General features: G+C 38.8%; 1 protein-coding gene and 1 long non-coding RNA gene across 12 annotated transcripts in view; one reads left to right on the top strand and one right to left on the bottom strand.

Annotated features, from left to right (window-relative positions):
• Positions 1–26,221, bottom strand: part of LOC131519833 (uncharacterized) — a 110,608-nt gene that overhangs the window by 15,855 nt on the left and 68,532 nt on the right. The window lies entirely within an intron of this gene.
• Positions 1–26,221, top strand: part of BMAL2 (basic helix-loop-helix ARNT like 2) — a 132,233-nt gene that overhangs the window by 84,846 nt on the left and 21,166 nt on the right. For 10 of the 11 annotated variants that reach the window (XM_058743267.1, XM_058743273.1, XM_058743266.1 and 7 more), the window contains one exon: positions 201–344. The exons of the other annotated variant lie outside the window; for it this stretch is intronic. In XM_058743267.1, coding sequence (XP_058599250.1) covers positions 201–344 — 144 coding nt within the window. The remainder of the gene's footprint in view (positions 1–200; positions 345–26,221) is intronic. 11 annotated transcript variants of the gene reach the window in all.

The following is a 26,221-nucleotide window of genomic DNA, read 5'->3' as shown; positions in this document are numbered from 1 at the left end:
AGAAGGTATAAAAATACGATTCCTTGACAAATGCTCTTTTTGGTATATTTCACTTTGTGGTTTACGGTACAATGATGCTATTGCTTTAACCATTTTTCTTTTTCAATTTTCAACACATTTGAAATGTGTCCCTTGACATTTCTTATCTATATGAAAATTTTCTTTTCCACCTGTTCTCCTGCCCCCTCCTGCTATGAAAGCTGATTTGCAAGTTCATAGTAATTTCCACAGTGGAAGGAGTCACGTGTATTCTGGCTTGAGACGATCCTTTTTTTGTCGGATAAGGCGTTGCAAAATCTCTGTCAAAGAAGAGCATGAATGCTTATCCACCTCAAAGAAAAAAGGTATCATCATCTTAAGATGTCAAGTGATTTAAGGCATGCGTATAAAATTAGCGTCCTAAAAACTTTCTATACAGAAATAGTAAAGTGTATGGTCAAGGCAAATAATTGAGGCCAAAAGCATCAAAGGAAATAAGCTTGTTTTTTAACCAGAATTACTAAGACTGGCTCATCATATCTTTCAAATTTATCAGGTAACTACATATTTTCTTTATTGCCCAAGTTTTTAATGGTGCTGTTGGAATCACATGGCAATCAAATGGGAAGAGATTGAAATAAAACTTTTGTTATGAAATATCATTGTTACTTTTAAAATATAAAAGGTAAGTCCTTAAAGAAAAACTGTAATAGTACAAGAGCCCGATTTGATTAATTGGTGAAAGTTTCTTAAGATGTTTCAGGGGTAGTTTCAATTCTTTTAGTTCTTTGGTAAATATTTCTAGTTCTGTTTTCTTCTGATTCTTTTATAGGTTTGTCCTATTTACATTTTGAACTGAGTTAACACTCATCTGTTTTACTTAACCGAGAAATTCCAGGGACTACAAAATGTCTCACGCTTTTTTGCCTAAGAATATATTAACCTATTATGTATAGGATTTCCTATGCAAATTTTAATGTGAGATTTGCTTTCATATCCTTTAAAAGGATATTTATATAGGGGCACCTGGGTAGCTTAGTGGGTTAAGTGTCAGACTCTTGATTTGAGCTCAGGTCATGATCTCACAATTCGTAAATTCAAGCCCCACATCGGGCCCCGCACTGACATTGTGGAGCCTGCTTGGGATTCCCTTTCTCTCCCTCTGCCCTTCCCCAACTTGTGCTCCTGCTCTCTAGCTCTCTCTCTCTCTCTCAGAATATATAATATCTCAGAGATATTTATAAAAATCTCAGGATATTTCTATAGAGCCGGAAGATTCTATTTATTTACAAGTTTTGGTCAAGTCTTTTTTGGTGACCACCCAAAATGATAATCACTAAATACTTATTAAGTATATTTCTGTGCCAGATCAGATACTGTGCTAAGTGTTTTAATTCCCATGAAGACACTATTCTTACCCCTGATTTAGAATCAAGAAGAGAGACTTGAAGAGATTCAATAACTTGCAGAAAGGGAACTAGGCAACACTCACACTCAAACCTAAATCCCCTACTCGTCTGTTACACTCTAAAGAAACGTAAGTGGAATGAATCAGCAGTCATAAGAGAGAAACTGTTTTAATCCATCAATTGCTGCCCTCTTGCCCTTGGCTCTGAGTGCAAGAGTTGCCCCCTGGGGGTGAAGTCATAACTGACCTGGTAATGAAGAGGCTGTGGAATCCAGCTGACTGTGATCAAATTTTGCTTTATCACTTGCTAGCTCTGTAGTAGTGACAAGTTTCTTAATCCCTCTGAGCCAAGTTTCCTTATCTATAAAACGAGATTATTCACAGGATTGTATGTTTTGTGGAGTAGGTAAGTGCATTGATTCTGGAACCAAACTGTTGAGGTTTAAATCCTAACTTGTGATTAACTTTGTGACTTAAGATAAATTACTAAATCCTTCTGGGTCTTACTCTTTTCAACTATAAAAGGAAAATTATAGAACTTCCTAGGGTAGTTATTAGGATTAAATGAGTTAATACATGTGATGTGCTTACCATGGTTCCTAGCATAGTAACACTAGATAAATGTTAGGAGCTGTTATGAGTATTACTAGAAGTAATGCATGTAAACTCTTAGGACCGTGCAAGCAGATGATGTTGTCATTACCTCAGGGTGTCTGTTTTCTCTGCCTTCCTTCCCAAGTCAGCCAATTCATCTTATATTTGACAATGCCATATAATGTAGAACTAGTCTCCAAGGGCAAGAATATTCCTTCTGCATGGATGGTCCAAGGAGTCATGCTCCATGTAGACCCTGGACTGTAGTACATTTTACCCTTAGGATTTAACTGGAAGTAAACCAATATCATATTGGGTAGATCCAACCATAAGTGAATCCCTTAGTCTCTACAGCAATCCATGTAAGAGAAAAACATGGCAGCCAATGCAACTACTTTAACATGACTGAGATCTCGGTGGTGTTTTACACAAGTTGTAAGTTGAGTAAAGTCTAAAATTATCAGGTTTTGTAAGTGTTTTAAAGATTAATGGTTCTGGTCCAAGATGGCGACATAGGGAGACCCTGAATTCACCTCCTCCACAGACACACCAAATCTATGCTTATTTATAGAGTACTTCCTCCTAAAGAAGATCTGAGGGCTGGGGCACCTGGGTGGCTCAGTCAGTTAACCGTCCGACTCCAGCTCAGGTCATGATCTCATGGTTCATGAGTTCAAGCCCCAGGTCGGGCTCTATGCCGACAGCTCGGAACCTGGAGCCTGTTTCGGATTCTGTGTCTCCCTCTCTACCCCTGCCCCACTCACTCACTCTCTCTCTCTGCCAAAAATAAATAAACATTAAAAAAAAAAAAAAAAAAGAAGATCTGAGGGCTGACTGAACAGCTTCTGCACGATACATTCTGTATGTGCCACATACAGAATGGCACAGTAACAAAGGGAAACCCTAGCCGACACTGTGAACTGTAGTGGGGAGGAATAGTACTGAGGGACTGTGAGGAGATTTGTCTGCCCTGGGACACACAAAAAAGCCACACTTTAAAAGTGCAACTAGAATATACAGGAACCAGCCCTATAACCCTGTCAAATGGCAGGGAGCTACTGGAACTCTCTCCAAGTCAGAGAGGCTGATGAACACTATGGTTCACATTCCTCCTCCAACTTGATAGTATGGATGAGAGCAGGGTCTGAGTGACCTAGCTGGCCTTCTGCCTCATTGAGCCCCAGACCCCTAGTCTACACCAGCCCGGTTGTCCCACTAAAGCAGCTCCACAACAGTGCAGAACAGGACACCCATGGTCACCTCACTACAGCTCCGGCTGCTTTGCCAAGGTGACACAAGTACAAAGCACACTGGAATACTTCAGGCCCACATCACTTCAGTTCCAAACGGTTTGCTAGGGCATCCTAGCGCTCTGGGAACACCTGGTCCATACCCATCTCCACATCATTTGCTCTGCTAGAGCAACTTGTATGCTGAACCCTCCCATACTGTGGCTTGCACCTACTTCAGCTTCAGCTATCCTGCCTGAGCATCCTCTGTGCAGAGAGCCCTGAGATCACCCCAGCCCATGTCTACATTTCAGTTTCAGCTATCCTGCCAGGATTCCCTCTGTGCAGAGAGCTCCAGGACCCACTAGCTGGTATACACTTCTCTTTCAGTTGTGCTACCAGAATACCTTCTTTGTGGAGAATCCAGGGACCTCCCTAGCCTATGTACACTTGAGCTGTCCCACTGGGGCACTTTCTGTGCAGATGGTCCTAAGTCCACCTCAATTCATGCCCAGTTTAGCTCTGGCATCCCACCAGGGCAGTCCCAGCATGGAGTGCCCTAGGACCCCCATTGACACCAGCTACAGTTCCAACCAGCCAAAGTTGCCAGATACAGAGTCCACACAGGGAATGACCATACACAAGACCATTCCTTCAAGTTTAGGAAAAATAGCTGTTCTACCTAATTCATAGAAACAAACACAGAAAATCAGGCAAAATAGGGAGATAGAGGAATGTGCTCCAAATGAAAGAACCTCAGAAAAAGAACTAAATGAAATGGAGTTAAGTAATATGCCTGATAAAGGGTTTAGAGTGACGATCATAAAGATGTTCACCAGATTGGAGAAAAGAGTGGAAGAGCTCAGTGAGAACTTCAACAAAGACAGAAAATATAAAAGAAAACTATCAGAGTTGAAGAATACAGTTTCTGAAATGAAAAATACACTAGAGGGAATCACCAGATTAATAGATGCAGAAAAACGGATCAGCAGTCTGGAAGATAGGGTAATGTAATGCACCCAAGCTGAAGAGCAAGAAGAAAAAAAGAACTTTAAAAAGAGAGGATAGGTAAGGGATCTCTTCAACAACATCAAGCAAACAAACATTCACATTATAGGAGTCCCAGGAGGAGAAGAGGGAGGAAGGGAGGGAGAGAGAGACAGAGAAAAGAAAAGAAAGAAAGAAAGAAGCAGAACACTTATTTGAAGAAATCTCTGTTTCAGGGAAGGAAACAGCTGTCCAGATTCAAGAGGCACAAGAGTCCCAAAGAAGATGAACCCAAGGAGGTCTGCACCAGACACATCATAACTAAAATGTTAACAATTAAAGAGAGAATTTTAAAAGTAGTGAGAGAGGGGTGCCTGGGTGGCTCAGTCGGTTGAGCATCCGACTTTGGCTCAGGTCATGATCTCACAGTCTATGAGTTCAAGCCCCACGTCAGGCTCCGTGCTGACAGAGCCTGGAGCCTGCTTCGGATTCTGTGTCTCCCTCACTCTATGACCCTCCCCCACTCATGCTCTGTCTCTCTCTCTGTCAAAAATAAACATTAAAAAAATTAAAATAAAAGTAGTGAGAGAGAAGTAATGTGCCACACAAGGGAAACCCCATAAGGCTATTGGCTGATTATGGAGTTGAAATTTTGCAGGCCAGAAGGGAGTGGCATGATATATTCAAAGTGCTGAAAAAAAAATCTACAACCAGGAATACTCTACCTAACAAGGTTATCATTAGGAATTGAAAGAGAAATAGAGTTCCCAGACAAATAAAAGTTAAAGGACATCATCACCACTAAACTAGCATTACAAGAAAAGTTAAAGGGACTTCTTGAAGTGGAAAAGAAAAGGCCATACTTAGAAGAAAATTATGAATATCAAGATATAAAATATGACAACATATAAATAAAATGGGGAAAGGAGTAAAAATAAATATTTTAGAATATGTTCAAACTTAAGTGACCATCAACTTAATATAGGCTGCTATATACTTAGGATATTATAGATGAACCCCATGGTAACCACAAACCAAACAACTATAATAGGTACATATAACATAGAAAGCCAAGCAAAACACTAAAAGTCATCAATCATAAGGGAAGAGAGCAAGAGAAGAACAGAGAAGAACTACAAAAACTACCAGAAAACAATAAACAAAATGGCAATAAGTACATACCTATCAATAATTACTTTAAATGTTAATGGTCTGAATGTTCCAATCAAGGACATAGAGTGATTCCATGGATTAAAAAAACAACACCCTTCTATATGCTGCCTACAAAAGGCTCACTTCAGACCTAAAGACCAATACAGACTTCAAGTGAAGGGATGAAAAAAGATATTCTATGCAAATAGAAACAAAACAAAAACAAACAAAAAAACCTTGGGTTAGCAGTACTTGTATCAAACAAAATAGACTTTAAAATGGAGACCGTAACAAGTGACAAAAGGGGCAATACATAATGATAAAGGGATTAATCTGAGAGGATAGAACAATTGTAAGTATTCATGCATCCAACATAGGAATACCTAAATACATAAAGCAAATATTAACAGATATAGAGGGAGAAATGGACAATAAAATAATAATAGTATACAATACAATATATACACAGTAATACAAAAATAGTAGAGGACTTTAACACCCCACTTACATCAATGGATAGATTATCCATGTAGAAATCAATAAGGAAACAGTGTCTTTGACACATTAGACTAGATGAACTTAACAGATACATACAGAACATTTCATCCAAAAACAGAATACACATTCTTTTCAAGTGCACATGGGGCATTCTCCAGGATAAATCACATGTAGACCACAAAACAGGTCTCCACAAATTTAAGAGAATAGAAATTATACACATATCTTTTCCAACCACAACAATATGACACTAGAAATCAATCACAACAAAAAACTCTTAAACACATGAAGACTAAACGATATGCCACTTAACAGTCAATGGGTCAACAAAGAAATCAGAGAGGAAATTTAAAAAAATACATGGGGACAAATAAAAATGTAAACACAATGGTCCAAAATTTTGGAGTGAAAGTACTTCTGAGGTAAGTTCATAGCAATACAAGCCTTCCTCAAAAAAAAAAAAAAAAAAAAAATCTCAAATAGTCTAACCTTACACCTAAAACAATGAGAAAAAGAATAAAGCCCAAGGTGAGTAGAAGGAAATAATGAAGAGCAGTACAGAAATAAGTGAAAGAAAATCCAGAAAAGATCAAAGAAACCAAGAGCTACTTCTTTGAAAAGATAAAATTGATAAGCCGTTAGTCAAACTCCTCAAAAAGAGGTCCCAAAACAGAAATGAGAAGAAGTGTCAACCAGGCAATTAGAGAAGAAATTTAAAAATATATGGAAACAAATGAAAATGAAAATACAACAATCCAAACACTTTGGGATGCAGTGAAGGCAGTCCTGAGAGGAAAATACATTGAAATCCAGGCCTATCTCAAGAAACAAGAAAAATCCCAAATACAAAATCTAACAGCACACCTAAAGGAAATAGAAGCAGAACAGTAAAGATACTCCAAAACCCAGCAGAAGAAGAGAAATAATAAAGATCAGAGCAGAAATAAACAATATAGAATCTAAAAAAACTGTAGAGCAGATCATTGAAACCAAGAGTTGGTTTTTTGAAAAAATAAAATTGATAAACCTCTAGCCAGGCTTCTCAAAAAGAAAAGGGAAATGACCCAAATAGATAAAATCATGAATGAAAATGGAATTATTACAACCAATCCCTCAGAAATACAAGCAATTATCAGGGAATACTATGAAAAATTATATGCCAACAAAATGGACAACCTGGAAGCAATGGACAAATTCCTAAACACCCACACGCTTCCAAAACTCAAACAGGAAGAAATAGAAAGCTTGAACAGATCCATAACGAGCAAAGAAATTGAATCAGTTCTCAAAAATCTCCCAACAAATAAGAGTCCAGGACCAGATGGCTTCCCAGGGGAGTTCTACCAGACATTTAAAGCAGAGATAATACCTATCCTCAAGCTAGTCTAAAAAATAGAAAGGGAAGGAAAACTTCCAGACTCATTCTATGAAGCCAGGATCACTTTGATTCCCAAACCAGACAGAGACCCAGCAAAAAAGAACTATAGGCCAATATCCCTGATGAATATGGATGCAAAAATTCTCAATAAGATACTAGCAAATCGAATTCAACAGCATATAAAAAGAACTATTCACCATGATCAAGTGGGATTCATTCCTGGGCTGCAGGGCTGGTTCAACATTCGCAAATCAATCCGTGCGATACATCACATTAATAAAAGATAAGAACAGGGGCGCCTGGGTGGCTCAGTCGGTTGGGCGGCCGACTTCAGCTCAGGTCATTATCTCGCGGTCCGTGAGTTCGAGCCCTGAGTCAGGCTCTGTGCTGACAGCTCAGAGCCTGGAGCCTGTTTCAGATTCTGTGTCTCCCTCTCTCTGACCCTCCCCCATTCATGCTTTGTCTCTCTCTGTCTCAAAAATAAATAAACGTTAAAAAAAATTTTTTAAAAAATAAAAAAATAAAAGATAAGAACCATATGATCCTGTCAATCGATGCAGAAACAGCATTTGACAAAATTCAGCATCCTTTCTTAATAAAAACCCTCGAGAAAGTGGGGATAGAAGGAACATACTTAAACATCATAAAGGCCATTTATGAAAATCCCACAGCTAATATCATCCTCAATGGGGAAAAACTGAGAGCTTTCTCCCTGAGATCAGGAACACGACAGGGATGCCCACTCTCACTGCTGTTGTTTAACATAGTGTTGGAAGTTCTAGCATCAGCAATCAGACAGCAAAAGGAAATCAAAGGCATCCAAATTGGCAAAGATGAAGTCAAGCTTTCACTTTTTGCAGATGACATGATATTATACATGGAAAATCCGATAGACTCCACCAAAAGTCTACTAGAACTGATACATGAATTCAGCAAAGTCGCAGGATTCAAAATCAATGTACAGAAATCAGTTGCATTCTTATACAGTAATAATGAAGCAACAGAAAGACAAATATGGAAACTGATCCCATTCACAATTGCACCAAGAAGCATAAATTACCTAGAAATACACCTAACCAAAAGATGTAAAAGATCTGTATGCTGAAAACTATAGAAAGCTTATGAAGGAAATTGAAGAAGATATAAAGAAATGGAAAAACATTCCATGTTCATGGATTGGAAGAATAAATATTGTTAAAGTGTCAATACTACCCAAAGCTATCTACGCATTCAATGCAATCCCAAAAATTTGTATGCAACCACAAAAGACCCCGAATAGCCAAAATAATTTTGAAGAAGAAGGCCAAAGCAGGAGGTATCACAATCCCAGAGTTTAGCCCCTACTACAAAGCTGTAATCATCAAGACAGCATGGTATTGGCACAAAAAGACACACAGACCAATGGAATAGAATAGAAACGCCAGAAGTAGACCCACAAAAGTATGGCCAACTCATCTTTGACAAAGCAGGAAAGAATATCCAATGGAAAAAAGTCTCTTTAACAAATGGTGCTGGGAGAACTAGACAGCAACATGCAGAAGGATGAAACTAGACCACTTTCTTACACCACTCACAAAAACAAACTCAAAATGGATAAGGACCTGAATGTGAGACAGGAAACCATCAAAACCCTAGAGGAGAAAGCAGGGAAAAACCTCTCTGACATCAGCCGCAGCAGTTTCTTACTTGACACATCCCCAAAGGCAAGGGAATTAAAAGCAAAAATGAACTATTGGGACCTCACAAAGATAAAAAGCTTCTGTACAGCAAAGGAAACAATCAACAAAACTAAAAGGCAACCAATGGAATGGGAAAAGATATTTGCAAATGACATATCGGACAAAAGGCTAGTATCCAAAATCTATAAAGAGCTCACCAAACTCCACACCCGAAAAACAAATAACCCAGTGAAGAAATGGGCAGAAAACATGAATAGACACTTCTCTAAAGAAGACATCCGGATGGCCAACAGGCACATGAAAAGATGCTCAACGTCGCTCCTCATCAGGGAAATACAAATCAAAACCACACTCAGATAGCACCTCACACAAGTCAGAGTGGCCAAAATGAACAGATCAGGAGACTATAGATGCTGGAGAGGATGTGGAGAAACGGGAACCCTCTTGCACTGTTGGTGGGAATGCAAACTGGTGCAGCCACTCTGGAAAACAATGTGGAGGTTCCTCAAAAAATTAAAAATAGACCTACCCTATGACCCAGCAATAGCACTGCTAGGAATTTACCCAAGGGATACAGGAGTGCTGATGCATAGGGGCACTTGTAGCCCAATGTTTATAGCAGCACTTTCAACAATAGCCAAATTATGGAAGGAGCCTAAATGTCCACCAACTGATGAATGGATAAAGAAATTGTGGTTTATATACACAGTGGAATACTACGTGGCAATGAGAAAGAATGAAATATGGCCTTTTGTAGCAACGTGGATGGAACTGGAGAGTGTTATGCTAAGTGAAATAAGTCATACAGAGAAAGACAGATACCATATGTTTTCACTCTTAAGTGGATCCTGAGAAACTTGGCAGAAGTCCATGGGGGGAGGGGAAGAAAAAAAAAAAAGGTTGGAGAGGGAGAGAGCCAAAGCATAGGAGACTCTTGAAAACTGAGAACAAACTGAGGGTTGATGGGGGTGGGAGGGAGGGGGGCTGGGTGATGGGTATTGAGGAGGGCACCTTTTGGGATGAGCACTGGGTGTTGTATGGAAACCAGTCTGACAATAAATTTCATATTAAAAAAAAAACCTGCCATATTTTATTTCCTGGGCAAGACATCAAGTTTTTATAAAAAGAATAAAATGCTGAGTATGCATTCCAGCCATTAAAAAAAAAAAAAAGAAATGAGAAGTAATTGCTAACAGCACAGAAATACAAAGGATTATTTTATTTGTATGTATGAAGAATTATATGCCAACAAATTGGATAACCTAGCAGAAATGGATAAATTCCTAGAAACACACAATCTTCCAAAACTGAATCAGGAAGAAACAGAAAATCTGAACAGAACAGTTACTAGTGATGAAATGGAATTGGTAATTTAAAAACTCCCAACAAATAAAAGTCCAGGGTGGATTAACAGGTGAATTCTATGTGACACTTAAAGAAGAACGATTACCGGCACTGTGCTGACAGCTCAAAGCCTGGAGCCTGCTTCAGATTCTGTGTGTCTCTCTCTGTCTCTCTGTCCCTTTCCCACTTGTGCTCTGTCTTTCAAAAATAAATAAATGAAAAAAAAAAAAAAAGATTACCTATTCCCCTCAAACTATTCCAAAAAAATAGAAGAGAAACGAATGCCTGCAAGTTTATTTGATAAGGCCCGCATTACTCTCATACCAAAACAAGACAAAGACTCTACAAAAAAAGGAAAATTACAGGCCAATATCTCTGATGAACATAGATGCAAAAGTCCTCAGGAAAATATTAGCCATCCAGATTCAACAATACATTAAAAGGATCAGTCAGCATGATTTATTCCAGGGATGCAGAGTTGACTCAATATTTGCAAATCAATGAACTTGATACATCACATTAATGAAGATAAAAATCATGATCATCTCAATCGATACAGAAAAAGCATTTGACAAAATTCAACACCCATTCATGGGAAAAACTCTCATCAAAATGAGTTTTAAGGGTATATATCTCAATAAAGGCCATATATGGCAAACCCAGAGTTGATATCATACTCAATCATGAAAAACAGAGCTTTTCCTCTAAGATCAGGAACAAGGATATTCTACTTTTGCCACGTTTATTCAATATAGTACTGAGAGTTTTAACTACAGCTATCAGATAAGAAATAAAAGGTATCTGAATTGGTCAGGAAGAAGTAAAATGGTCACCTTTGCAGATGACATGATACTAAGAAAACTCTAAAGACACTCAAAAAAACTACTAGAACTGATAAATGAATTCAGTAAAGTTGCAGGATATGAAATTTGTATACAGAAATTTGTTGTGTTTCTATACCCTAATAAGTAGCAGAGAGAATTAAGCAAACAATTCCATTTATAATTGCATGCAAAACACTAAAATACCTAGGAATAAACTTAACCAAGAAGAAAGACCTATTCTTTGAAAACTACAAAATATTGGTAAAAGAAATTGAAGATGACACAAACAAATGGAAAAACATACCATGCTCATGGATTTGAAGAATTAATATTGTTAAAATGTCTATACTACACAAAGCAATCTACAGATTTAGTGCAATCCCTATGAAAATACCAACAGCATTTTCACAGAACTAGAATAATTCTAACATTTATATGGAACCATAAAAGACCACAATAGCCAAAGCTATCTTAAGGAAAAAAAAAAAAAGCTGGAGATATTACAATCCCAAATTTCAAGATATACTACAAAGCTATAGTTCTACAAACAGTATGGTTCTGGCACAAAAATAGATGTAGATCACTGGAACAGTACACAGAGCCCAGAAATAAACCCACCACTTATATGGTCAATTACTCTACAACAACAAAAATAAGAAAAGACTATGGGGAAAAGACAATCTATTGAATTTATGGTGCTGAGAAAACTGGACAGCTACATGTAAAAGAACAAACCTAGACCACTTTCTTACACCATATACAAAAATAAAATCGATTAAAGACCTAAATGTGAGACCTGAAACCATAAAAATCCTAGAGGAAAACATAGGCAGTAATGCTTTGGGCATTGGCCTTAGCAACGTTTGTCTGGCCAGTTATGTTTCCTCAGGCAAGGGAAACAAAGACAAAAATGAACTATTGGGACTACAGCAAAATAAGTTTGAGGGAAATCATCAACAGAATGAAAAGGCAGCCTACTGAATGAGAGAAGGTACTTGCAAATGATATATCCAATAAGGAATTAATATTAAATCATACAAAAAACTTATACAACTCAACATCAAAGACATAATCAATTTAAAATGGGCAAATGAATAGACATTTTCCCAAAGCCATACAGATGGCCAATAGGTATATTAAAAGATGCTCATCAGGGGCACCTGGGTAGCTCAGTCAGTTAAGCGTCCAACTTCAGCTCAGGTCATGATCTCACAGTTGGCGGATTCAAGCCCCACGTCAGGTTCTGTGCTGACAGCTCAGAGCCTGGAGCCTGTTTTGGACTCTGTGTCTCCCTCTCTCTCTCTGCCCCTCCCCCATTCATGCTGTCTCCCCCCAAAATAAACATTTAAAAAGAGATGCTCAACATTACTAATCATCAGGGAAATGCAAATCAAAAACACAATGAGATATCACCTTATACCTGTCAGAACGGCTACAGTCAAAAAGACAACTGTTGGTGAGGATGTGAGAAAAAGGAACACTTGTGTACTTTTGGTGGGAATGTAAATTACTTGGAAAACACTATGGAGGTTTCTCAAAAAATTAAGAATAGAAATACCATGATGCAGTAATTCTACTTCTGAATATTTAACACCCCCCTCCCAGGAAATGAAAACGCCAATTTGAAAAAATATATGACCCCTATGTTTATTGCAGCATTATTTACAATAGCCAAGATATGGAAGCAACCTAAGTGTCCATCAATAGATGAAGGGATAAAGAAGAAGTAGTGTACACACACACATACACGCAATATGGAATATTAATTCAGCCACAAAGGATGAGATCTTGAGATTGCAACAATATGCATGGATATAGAGGGTTTTATGCTAAGTAAAATAGGTCAGGATAAAGGCAAATACCATAGGAATTCACTTATATGTGGAATCAAAAACCAGAACAGACCCATAAATACAAAGAACAAGCTGATAGTTGCCAGGGGAGAGATGGATGTTGGGGAGGGATGGACGAAGGTAAGTGAAGTGGGAGAAACAGGCTTCCAGCTAAGGAATGAGTAAGTCATGGGGATAAAAGGTACAGCATAGGGAATACAGTCAATAATATTGTTATAGTGCTGTATGCTAATTGCACTTGCGGTGAGCATAACGTATAGACTTGTCAAATCCCTATGTTGTACACCTAAACTAATGTAACATTCTGTGTCAACTATATTTCAATTAAAAAAAAGATTTTCAGAAAAATTTGTCTTCTGGGAATAGAAGAGTTTCCAAATGGTCTACTTTAGCACTGTATTTTAGTCACGTCTTTGCCTTGGTGCACGGCTAGTAACCAGTGTAACCATACTTTTACTTCTGTAAAACTTGATTTCACCCTCAGTGCTTCTAAACTTTGCAGCCTCACAGGTTTGATTCTCAACTTCTCTATTCTGAGAACCACTGTTTTAGGCTCCTCTCTCAAGTAAGAGATTATCTAGGAGTAGAAGAGGAGGAGAGAGCAAGGAAAGTAGAGGAAAACAGATGCCCTGGGCAGCAGTGTCCAAGATTGGTGCTGAAATTTTGTTGGTGGAGATTCTTCCTCACTTGCATTTTCTCATAGCTTCTGTCATAATCTTAGTTAAAAAAAAAAAAAATCCCTGCAAATTTGCTATGCTTAAGTAAAAGTAGTAGAGAGGCTTCTGGGTAGCTCATTCAGTTGAACATCCAACTCTTGATTTCAGCTCAGGCCATGATCCCAGTGTTGTGGGATCGAGCCGCACATCAGGCTCTGTGCTGAGCATGGAGCCTGCTTAAGATTCTCTCTCTCTCTCTCTCTCTCTCTCTCTCTCTCTCTCTCTCTCTCCCTCTCTCTCTCTCTCTCTCCCCTCCCCACATTCCTCACCCCCATTGATGCTCACTCTTAAAAAAAAAAAAAGTGGTAGAAGTGTGATACCATTGCCAAACATAGTAGTATCTAATTAAATAGATTTTGGTCAGTCAATAATTACTGAGTACCTACTATGTGCCAGGCACCATACCAAATGCAAAGGATACACTAAAAACAGACAAGTCATTGCTCTAGTGAACATTGTATTATAGACACAGGAGGCAGCCAGTCAACATGCAAATTAACGAATATTTTAGGTAGGGGAAAGTACAATGAGATCAATAATATGGAATAATGAGGACAGGGACTAGAAAGAGGTAATTACTTCAGAATACTCAGAGAATGTCTCCTTAGGTGACATTTGATATCTGAGACCTGGATAATGAGAAGGAGCCAGCTATGCAAAAATCTCTGGGAAGAAATTCCTAACAGAAAGGAGACACTTGGCATGTGGGGGCACTTGGCAAAGAACAGTGTGACTACGTCCTAGATACAGGAGATAGTGATAGGAAGGGAGGCAGTTGAGACCAACTTTGGAGACCCATATGGGCTAGGGACCAGGTGTGCTGGTCATTGTTCAACAACCAGCTCTCTGAACGCAGTTCTGATATGAATGTTGGTTGATATACTTTCCTTTACAGTAATAAGGTGAAAGTGAAATCATAAAGAAATGTCAGGACATCACTCATTTTTTAAATTATTAGTGACTTTGCTGAAATGATAGTTTTTTAATATTAGAGGATTATTTACTCAATTTTTGTGCTATTTACTACATAACAACTAAAGGCACAACATGCTTTAACGTTTAATCTTCATTATTAATTTCTCCACCATTTTCATAGGTCTAGACAATCAGGGGAAAACAACTAAAGCCCTGATCTGTAGCTGTGCCAATATCTGTGGTGTAAGTAGTCAGTCTTTTACCCACATGAGGCCACTGAATGTGGGACCAGGAAGGGATGGAAAGTAACACGCCATTATATGGTATTGTGTTAAAAAAAGAATTGTTTTTCAAGAAATACTTACTAAGTACACAGTATGGGCCAAACACTATTCCATTTGCTGGGGCCAAAGTAATGAACAAAACCAGATTTAGAACCAGACCTTCACATCACTCTTTCACAATGTGTTAAAACATGGTCTTAAAAAATAATAAGCCATAATTATGTAGCTTAACTAAGATGTATTCTAATTCTTCAAGAACAAAAGTTTTACCATGAATAAAATTGTTCTTAAAACAATGTTTTTCATCTTTTTTCTCTCATATTTTTAATTTTCGTTTTTGTGTTTTATAATACACATAATATATTGGTATAAGAGTAGATATATAAAGTGTATGCACATGAAAGGGCTTAAAATTTTTTTCATAGCATGCACAATAAAAAATGTTTGAAGGCCACTGCTTTAGCAATTAGATAAGTAACAGACGAGCCTCGGGGGTGCCCCTAGGAACATCTCTGCATTTTTAATAGGCCCCTAACCTGCTAGTAAGGAAGAACATTTCTGTGTTGTATTAGGTCCAGTGGGAGCTAAGTGGCCATTATGCAATAGATTATGAAGTACCAAATTGGACACCCTGAGTATACTCTCCGCCTTAGGATCTCTTGTGAACACCACACGAGAGCCAAGACATGTAGACCAGCTGAGAGAGCCTTAAGAAACATTTCAAAGGATCCGTCCCCTAACAAGGCAGACCCCACAGCATGATCAGTGGCAACATGAAAGGTTTAAGAGGGCAGTTTGATAACATGCTTCACCATAGCAAAAGTTTATTCCTGAATTGAGAAGGTGCCAGTATGGAAGAGAAGATTGAGCCTGTCAAGCCTATAACTCAGGCACCTACCCAGATGGCCCTGAAGGTTTACCAGCCTTCGATCTCTGAAACAGAATACCAGCAGCAACATGAGGCCACCCTACTGGAAGGAATGGAGAATGCAAGCCTAGTGGTAGATACAGAACCATTAAAACACAGGCAACACTTCTTTCCAGGAAATCTTCCCTTTCTGGTTGGGTTAAGTCCCAGGTAGCTACTTTTGATAGGTAACCCATTAATAATCCTAAGCTCTTTGCTGCACTGTATCACAATAATTTTTTGTATTTGCATCTCACACTAGAATGAGAGTTTCATATGTTTCTATGACGTGTGACACATTGTAGACACTCATTTACTGAAAGCTTAAATGACCATCTTCTTGGGTTTTGTTTTGTTTTCCCTGATTGACCACATAATTGCTCTCAAATCCACAACAATGAAGAATCCAGTGAATTAATCTACATTATAATGTTTTTGTTTCACCCAAAAAGCAATCTAAACATTTTAAAAGATTTGACCCCAAGAAGTTTCAGTCATGAGAGTGGGGCCACCATGATGTAATTAGTGCCCATGTAAGAAGAGACAGCTGAGAGTTTACTGTCTCACATGGTGAGGTGGTAGGAGTTTACAAGCCAGAACAAGAACCCTCACCAGAACTCAGCTATGCAGTCATCCTGATCTCAAAATTCCAGCCTCCAGAGTTGTGAGGAAGTAAGTCTGTTGTTCAAGCCACCCAGTCTGTGATGCTGTGTCATGGGAGCTCTGGCTAAGTAAGATAGGAAACTTGAATTTGAACATAATTCTCATGAGAAGTCAATCTGGAAAGGCTCTGCAGTGGGAACCAAAGGAATCTGGGTCTTGTTGAAAAAATCTGTGTTTATTGAATAGGCATTTTAAAATTTGGCTGGAAATATGGAACTACAAGTCGTAAGTTGGTGGTAGGACTCTACCTTGTCTAAATTCTATGCCACCTTAGATTTTTTGTTTTAGCCTTTGTGGAATTCTAGAACTGGATATATACATTCTTGAAGGATTTTTCTTAGATAAGGGCACCCAAGTAAGTGCCAAGAGAAAGGGTACTTTTTGTGTCTAGTCTCTTAACCCTTTGCAAACACACAAAAAGGAAATAAGATGCTCTCCATGGACTGCATAGTATGTTACAGTATTGTGAAGCATGGTTCCATTACAGTATTTGAAAATACTAAATCTTCCCTGATGAATATGGATGCAAAAATTCTCAATAAGATACTAGCAAATCGAATTCAACAGCATATAAAAAGAATTATTCACCATGATCAAGTGGGATTCATTCCTGGGATGGAGGGCTGGTTCAACATTCGCAAATCAATCAACATGATACATCACATTAATAAAAGAAAAGAACCATATGATCCTGTCAATCGATGCAGAAAAGGCCTTTGACAAAATCCAGCACCCTTTCTTAATAAAAACCCTTGAGAAAGTCAGGATGGAAGGAACATACTTAAACATCATAAAAGCCATTTATGAAAAGCTCACAGCTAACATCATCCTCAATGGGGAAAAACTGAGAGCTTTCTCCCTGAGATCAGGAACACGACAGGGATGCCCACTCTCACCGCTGTTGTTTAACACAGTGTTGGAAGGTCTAGCATCAGCAATCAGACAACAAAAGGAAATCAAAGGCATCAAAATTGGCAAAGATGAAGTCAAGCTTTCACTTTTTGCAGATGACATGATACTGTACATGGAAAATCCGATAGACTCCACCAAAAGTCTGCTAGAACTGATACATGAATTCAGCAAAGTTGCAGGATTCAAAATCAATGTACAGAAATCAGTTGCATTCTTATACACTAACAATGAAGCAACAGAAAGACAAAGAAACTGATCCCATTCACAATTGCACCAAGAAGCATAAAATACCTAGGAATAAATCTAACCAAAGATGTAAAAGATCTGTATGCTGAAAACTATAGAAAGCTTATGAAGGAAATTGAAGAAGATATAAAGAAATGGAAAAACATTCCATGTTCATGGATTGGAAGAATAAATATTGTCAAAATGTCAATACTACCCAAAGCTATCTACACATTCAATGCAATCCCAATCGAAATTCCACCAGCATTCTTCTTGAAACTAGAACAAGCAATCCTAAAATTCATATGGAACCACAAAAGGCCCCGAATAGCCAAAGTAATTTTGAAGGAGAAGACCAAAGCAGGAGGCATCACAATCCCAGACTTTAGCCTCTACTACAAAGCTGTCATCATCAAGACAGCATGGTATTGGCACAAAAACAGACACATAGACCAATGGAATAGAATAGAAACCCCAGAACTAGACCCACAAAAGTATGGCCAACTCATCTTTGACAAAGCAGGAAAGAACATCCAATGGAAAAAAGTCTCTTTAACAAATGGTGCTGGGAGAACTGGACAGCAACATGCAGAAGGTTGAAACTAGACCACTTTCTCACACCATTCACAAAAATAAACTCAAAATGGATAAAGGACCTGAATGTGAGACAGGAAACCATCAAAACCTTAGAGGAGAAAGCAGGAGAAGACCTCTCTGACCTCAGCCGTAGCAATCTCTTACTCGGCACATCCCCAAAGGCAAGGGAATTAAAAGCAAAAATGAATTACTGGGACCTTATGAAGATAAAAATCTTTTGCACAGCAAAGGAAACAACCGACAAAACTAAAAGGCAACCAACGGAATGGGAAAAGGTATTTGCAAATGACATATCGGACAAAGGGCTAGTATCCAAAATCTATAAAGAGCTCACCAAACTCCACACCCGAAAAACAAATAATCCAGTGAAGAAATGGGCAGAAAACATGAATAGACACTTCTCTAAAGAAGACATCCGGATGGCCAACAGGCACATGAAAAGATGCTCAACGTCGCTCCTCATCAGGGAAATACAAATCAAAACCACACTCAGATATCACCTCACGCCAGTCAGAGTGGCCAAAATGAACAAATCAGGAGACTATAGATGCTGGAGAGGATGTGGAGAAACGGGAACCCTCTTGCACTGTCGGTGGGAATGCAAATTGGTGCAGCCGCTCTGGAAAGCAGTGTGGAGGTTCCTCAGAAAATTAAAAATAGACCTACCCTATGACCCAGCAATAGCACTGCTAGGAATTTACCCAAGGGATACAGGAGTACTGACGCATAGGGGCACTTGTACCCCAATGTTTATAGCAGCACTCTCAACAATAGCCAAATTATGGAAAGAGCCTAAATGTCCATCTACTGATAAATGGATAAAGAAATTGTGGTTTATATACACAATAGAGTACTACATGGCAATGAGAAAGAACCAAATATGGCCCTTTGTAGCAACGTGGATGGAACTGGAGAGTGTGATGCTAAGTGAAATAAGCCATACAGAGAAAGACAGATACCATATGGTTTCACTCTTATGTGGATCCCATGGGGGAGGGGAAGGAAAATAAAAAAAAAAAAAAAAAGAGGTTAGAGTGGGAGAGAGCCAAAGCATAAGAGACTCTTAAAAACTGAGAACAGGGGCGCCTGGGTGGCGCAGTCGGTTAAGCGTCCGACTTCAGCCAGGTCACGATCTCACGGTCTGTGAGTTCGAGCCCCGCGTCAGGCTCTGGGCTGATGGCTCAGAGCCTGGAGCCTGTTTCCGATTCTGTGTCTCCCTCTCTCTCTGTCCCTCCCCCGTTCATGCTCTGTCTCTCTCTGTCCCAAAAAATAAAATAAACGTTGAAAAAAAAATTTTTAAAAAAAAAATAAAAAAATAAAAAAAATAAAAACTGAGAACAAACTGAGGGTTGATGGGTATTGAGGAGGGCACCTTTTGGGATGAGCACTGGGTGTTGTATGGAAACCAATCTGACAATAAATTTCATATATTGAAAAAAAATACTAAATCTTAAGCAAAAAGACCTACATATAGCCATAGGTTAAAAAAAAAAAATCCAAGCAGCATTTTTAAAGAATGTCATAATCAAACTTTAATCTTCCTACATGATTTCTAAATGGAATTATTTTATTATAAGTTAGAAACGTATAGAAAAGACAGGGAAGATTTTTTTTTTCTTTTAAAATAAATTTGGATAGTCTTCCTGGAAAACTGTATCTATTTCAATTGCTAAATCAGAACTAATTCACATTTGAATTTTGTGATGAGTCAAAGGAAGTGGCTCTGCCTGGCAACAACCATGTTGGTAGACAGGCTTTTGGACAGATCAGAAGGGGCCTGAAGTCTGAATTCAGTAGGGGCTGTTGAACACCTGTGCAACTGGAAGCAAATTCCTCAATATTTGAAGAATATATTTAGAGAGAGAGATTTTAAAGAGGTAATTAAGGTCAAATGAGGTTATGGAGTGGACCCCTAATCCCGTTTGGCCAGTTTCCACATAAGAAGAGGCAGAGACACCAGGGACGTGCACACACAGAGAAGGGGCCCTATGGAGACAGTGAGAAGTGAGCCATCTACAAGCCAGAGAGAGAGGCCTCAGGGAAACCAAACCTGCCAGTACTTTTGTATTGGACTTCTAGCCTCCAGAACTGTGAGAAAATAAATTTCTGTTGTTTAAGCTACCCAGTCTATGTATTTTGTTATCGCAGCCCTCGCAGACTGATCCAGTGGGCGTAAGAATAATACCACCTCACAGGAGTTAGGATTACATGTGGCTGATGCTGCACTTGGCTCCTAGTAGATACTTGATAAATGGAAGCCATTATTTGTGCCTCCGAAAGAAGGAGGACAAAATAAAATTCTCTTCTTCAGCAAGAAAATCAGTAATTATTTAAAATCTCTATGCCACTTTGATGGGGCGCCTGGGTGGCTCAGTCGGTTAAGTGGCCAACTTCGGCTCAGGTCATGATCTCTCGGTCCGTGAGTTCGAGCCCCGCGTCGGGCTCTGGGCTGATGGCTCAGAGCCTGGAGCCTGTTTCGGATTCTGTGTCTCCCTCTCTCTGACCCTCCCCTGTTCATGCTCTGTCCCTCCCTGTCTCAAAAATAAATAAAATGTTAAAAAAAATTTTTTTTAATTAAAAAAAAAAAAAACTCTATGCCACTTTGAGTAAATGCCTAATTTAATCTGAATAATAATCCTGTGCAAACCGTCTTCATCTTGCACACGAAGAAACTGAAGCCTTCAAAGGCTAGGTAATTTGTCTAAAGTCACATAGAAAGTGGCAGAATCATGAACATGGCTTTAAAATCTGTATTCTTCCCACCATGCCATGCTACCTACGAAAGCAGCTTCCTAGATGTCAAAAGGTTACTAATGAAAGAGATGCATTCTAGATGTGTGCAGCAGACACACAGCAAAGGGGTTGGCTTTTGTGGTGGGAATGTATTCCTGCCCACACACGGATGCCTGCAGTCAGAATCAAATATCGTTTCAAAAGAGACTTTTTAATCTGCTCAAGCACTTGAACCAAATATTCACTTAATATTCCAGAACTCTGTGCCAAAGGCATACGGCTAATTTGACCTAAGGAATAGTAAGGCCATGTGTTAACAATTGTATGGCCTTTCCTTGCAGTGCCTGGTTTGAGGACAACTGAATGTAGACAGACATGTAGACAGATAACTGGGTCAGGATAAGGTAACTGCAAAATTGAACCTTGATTGGCCACATGTGTGGGTGGGTTCCCACACCTGTATTCTACCTTAGCCAAGGAGAGTATCGAATGAAATAATTATATTTTACAAACACAAAATCGAATAAAAATACAATTTTATTTTATAAAAATATTAAAAAATCTATTTTTATATTTTATAGTTGCTTCTAAATGTTCTTTCCGGTAATAATTAGCCCATGGGATTATGTTTTAAGATCACTTCCTATTAATGAGGAAAGCTCATACTAAAGGTGTTTTTCTTCGTGTTTACCATGACACATCACTTACATTTAAGCTTTTAAATTATTAAGACTATTTTTAGAGCAGTTTTAGGTTTACAGCGAAATTGAAAAGGAGGGATGGAAGTCCTGTAGAACTGACACATGAATTCAGCAAAGTCGCAGGATACAAAATTAATGTACAGAAATCAGTTGCATTCTTACACACTAATAAAGCAACAGAAAGACAAATGAAGAAACTGATCCCATTCACAATTTCACCTGAATCATAAAATACCTAGGAATAAACCTAACCAAAGATGTAAAACATCTGTATGCTGAAAACTATGCAGAGCTTATGAAGGAAATCGAAGAAGATGCAAAGAAATGGAAAAAAATTCTGTGCTCATGGATTGGAAGAATAAATATTGTTAAAATGTCAATACTACCCAAAGCAATCTACACAGTCAATGCAATCCAAGTCAAAATTGCACCAGCATTCTTTTTGAAGCTAGAACAAGCAATCCTAAAATTTGTATGGAACCACAAAAGACCTTGAATAGCCAAAGTAATATTGAAGAAGAAGACCAAAGCAGGAGGTTTGCTTTGTCATCAAGACAGCATGGTATTGGCACAAAAATAGACACAGACCAATGTAATAGAATAGAGACCAAGTATGGCCAACTAATCTTTGACAAAGCAGGAAAGAATATCCAATGGAAAAAAGACAGTCTCTTTAACAAATGGTGCCGGGAGAACTAGACAGCCACATGCAGAAGGATGAAACTAGACCACTTTCTTACACCATTCAGAAAAACAAACTCAAAATGGATAAGGACCTGAATGTGAGACAGGAAACCATCAAAACCCTAGAGGAGAAAGCAGGGAAAAACCTCTCCGACATCAGCCGCAGCAGTTTCTTACTTGACACATCCCCAAAGGCAAGGGAATTAAAAGCAAAAATGAACTATTGGGACCTCACAAAGATAAAAAGTTTCTGCACAGCAAAGGAAACAATCAACAAAACTAAAAGGCAACCAACGGAATGGGAAAAGATATTTGCAAATGACATATCGGACAAAGGGCTAGTATCCAAAATCTATAAAGAGCTCACCAAACTCCACACCCGAAAAACAAATAATCCAGTGAAGAAATGGGCAGAAAACATGAATAGATACTTCTCTAAAGAAGACATCCGGATGGCCAACAGGCACATGAAAAGATGCTCAACGTCGCTTCTCATCAGGGAAATACAAATCAAAACCACATTCAGATATCACCTCACGCCCGTCAGAGTGGCCAAAATGAACACATCAGGAGACTATAGATGCTGGAGAGGATGTGGAGAAACGGGAACCCTCTTGCCCTGTTGGTGGGAATGCAAACTGGTGCAGCTGCTGTGGAAAACAGTGTGGAGGTTCCTCAGAAAATTAAAAATAGACCTACCCTATGACCCAGCAATAGCACTGCTAGGAATTTACCCAAGGGATACAGGAGTGCTGATGCATAGGGACACTTGTACCCTAATGTTTATAGCAGCACTTTCAACAATAGCCAAATCATGGAAAGAGCCTAAATGTCCATCAACTGATGAATGGATAAAGAAATTGTGGTTTATATACACAATGGAATACTACGTGGCAATGAGAAAGAATGAAATATGGCCTTTTGTAGCAATGTGGATGGAACTGGAGGGTTCCAGTGAAAAAAGTCATACAGAGAAAGACAGATACCATATGTTTTCACTCTTATGTGGATCCTGAGAAACTTAACAGAAGACCTTGGGGGAGGAGAAGGAAAAAAATAGTTAGGGAGAGAGCCAAACCATAAGAGACTCTTAAAAACTGAGAATAAACTGAGGGTTGATGGGGGGTGGGAGGGAGGGAAGGGTGGGTGATGGGCATTGAGGAGGGCACCTGTTGGGATGAGCACTGGGTGTTGTATGGAAACCAATTTGACAATAAATTTCATATTAAAAAAAAAAAAAGGAGGGACAGAGATTTTCCTTGTAGTCCTACCCCCACACATGCACACACCTCCCCCATTACCAACCTTTCCCACCAAAATAGTACATTTGTTACCAAGGATTAACCTACATTGACACATCATCATCATAATCACCCAAAGTCCACAGTTACCTTGGGGTTCACTCTTGGTTTTGTATATTCTGTGGGTTTAGACGAATATATAATGACATGTATCCATCATTATAATATCATACAGAGTAGGGACGCTTGGGTGGCTCAGTTGGTTAAGCATCTGACTCTTGATTTAGGCTCAGGTCATGATCTCAGGTTTGTGAGTTTGAGCCCCATGCCAGGCTCTGCACTGACAGCGTGGAGCCTGCTTAAGATTCTCTCTTCTTCTCTCTACCCCTCCCCCGCTCACTCTCTCTTTCCCTCAAAATAAATAAACATTAAAAAACGGTTTAGAAAAATATATACAGAGTAGTCTCACTGCACTGAAATCCACTGTGTTCTGCCCTATTCATCTCCTCTTACCCCCTGCCACCACCCCTGGCAACCACTGATCTCTTGCCTCCATGTTTTAGTTACACTTAAAAGTTTAAAAAATGTTTATTTATTTTGAGAGAGAGAGAGCACAAGCAGGGGAGGGGCGGGGGGGGGGGGGGGAGAGAATCCCAAGCAGGCTTCTTGCTATTAGTGCAGAGCCCGATGCAGCCCCATGAACCATGAGATCATGACCTGAACCAAAATCAAGAGTCAGAAGCTTAACCAACTGAGCCACACAGGTGCCCCTAGTTATACTTTAATTTAAAAGAGTCACTAGGAAGTAGCCTTTTTATGCTAATTTTTGAAACTGAACTTAAGATTTATGGAAAAGCCATTTCTCATGATTGGCTATGACACACTCTAGTGAGGTTTCATTGTAATGTTCTGATTTTGTGTGTTTGAGATTTTCCATAATAAAAACTTTTTAAAAAATAAGCCAGATTGACATTAAAAACATTATTTCTGCCTGATTCCAACATAAATGTTACAGATTCATACTTTGAAAAAGCTTGTAAGATAGGAATATTCATGTGTCTCTGCTCGTGAAGTCAAGGGCTGATGCAGAACGGATGGCTACCACCAAATATCTTGGGTGTTTCTCGAACCTAATAAGATACCATGCAGGAGTACACCCAGAATCCCATTGGCTCCTTGTGTAAGTGTGGCAGATGCCATCAGTACACCACGACCTGTCCTCTTAGCACCTACCACTTCAAGGGCATGGCACCTTGTTTCCAATGTCGAACCTCTGTTAGACTCTACTAGACCTTCTCCCTTATTTAGAGACAGTTCTGCCCATACTAGCTAGGGGCAGACCTCAAGTGCTAGGGAATGAATGCTGCCTGTGAGCATCCCTCATCCAATGCCTAAAGGGAGCTGATGGATAAACTTCCTAGCTCTCTTCTCCTTCAGATTACTTAGTTCTGAGGCTCTTGTTCTACATTTTTATTTCCCAAATACCCCCCCCCCCAGATATAATGTTGGTTTTCCAAAGTGGCAACTTGCTAGAGAACATGTCTTTTATTAGCTTCCTCCTCTACCCTGTCTCATCCTACTTCCCTACCAGTGTTCCTGGGATCACCTCTCATATATGCTTCTTGTACCAGAATCCTTGTCTCAGGCTCTGCTTCTGTGAGAATTTAACCCAAGACAGCAAGATATCAAGCTGAGAGACCTAGCCCTCAATCTGAAGAAAATTTTCACAAAGGATTTTGAAAAGATGTCCTGTAAACGAAGACAGTGTTTGGGTTAATATAAAATTTCCTCCCTCTTCAAAAATCATGGAGTAGGCTATACTTGAATCTGCCCTTTGGAGCTGATGTAAATAGTTTGATGAGGATTGGGGCTGATGACCCCAATATTTAGGTAAAAATCTAAAGAATTCTTGAAATAAGAGGTTTTTTATGGGATTAAAACAATACCTTAGATAATTGATTGAATGGATTACAGTGGATGGAATTACATAATCCCAACTAAAAATGTGTCAATGAATAAATATTCACAGTGAGGATTGTGAGACAGATTAAGTTGGAAATTTGGTTGGCAACCCTGTTGTTAGAGAAGAATCAAAGCAAAATGCGAGGTTCTGTGTGATGAAATTCCATATGAATGTTACACTTTTTTAAACCTACATTTTTAGTTGAATAGAATATTTTTAGTTAGTATCATTTGTAAATTTGCAAGCTAGTGTCATCAGAAATGCCAGACTCAGTGTATATAAGCTTTTTTACTTTTGACTGCTATCTAGTTTTAATATTAATAAAAACCTTGTTTTTACCACTTACCATAATTCCTTTATGGTATCTTGGATGTTATAAAGAAAGAACTTGGTAGGATTCCCAGGTTTGTCATTTAACTACTTGGGTTGATTATGGTGCCAATAAGCAGAATAGAGAGTAAGTGATAAAGATGTGGTTTGGCTGCATAATATTCCAGTGTGTGTGTGTGTGTGTGTGTGTGTGTGTGTGTGTATCTCACATCTTCCTTATCCATTCATCTATTGATGGACACTTAGGTTGCTTCCATATCTTGGCTATTGTAAATAATGCTGCGGTGAACATGGGGCACATATATCCTTTCAAATAAGTATTTTTTTTCCATTGGGTAAGCAGTGAAATTAACTAGATCATATGGTGCTTCTGTTTTTAAGGTTTTGAAAAACATACTGTTTTCTACAGTGGCTGTACCAATTTG

The sequence above is a fragment of the Neofelis nebulosa genome, chromosome 8 (genome assembly GCF_028018385.1).
Source record: "Neofelis nebulosa isolate mNeoNeb1 chromosome 8, mNeoNeb1.pri, whole genome shotgun sequence".
Classification (NCBI taxonomy): Eukaryota; Metazoa; Chordata; class Mammalia; order Carnivora; family Felidae; genus Neofelis; species Neofelis nebulosa.
Note: the sequence above shows the minus strand (reverse complement) of the source record. Positions and strands in the feature narration are given on the sequence as shown.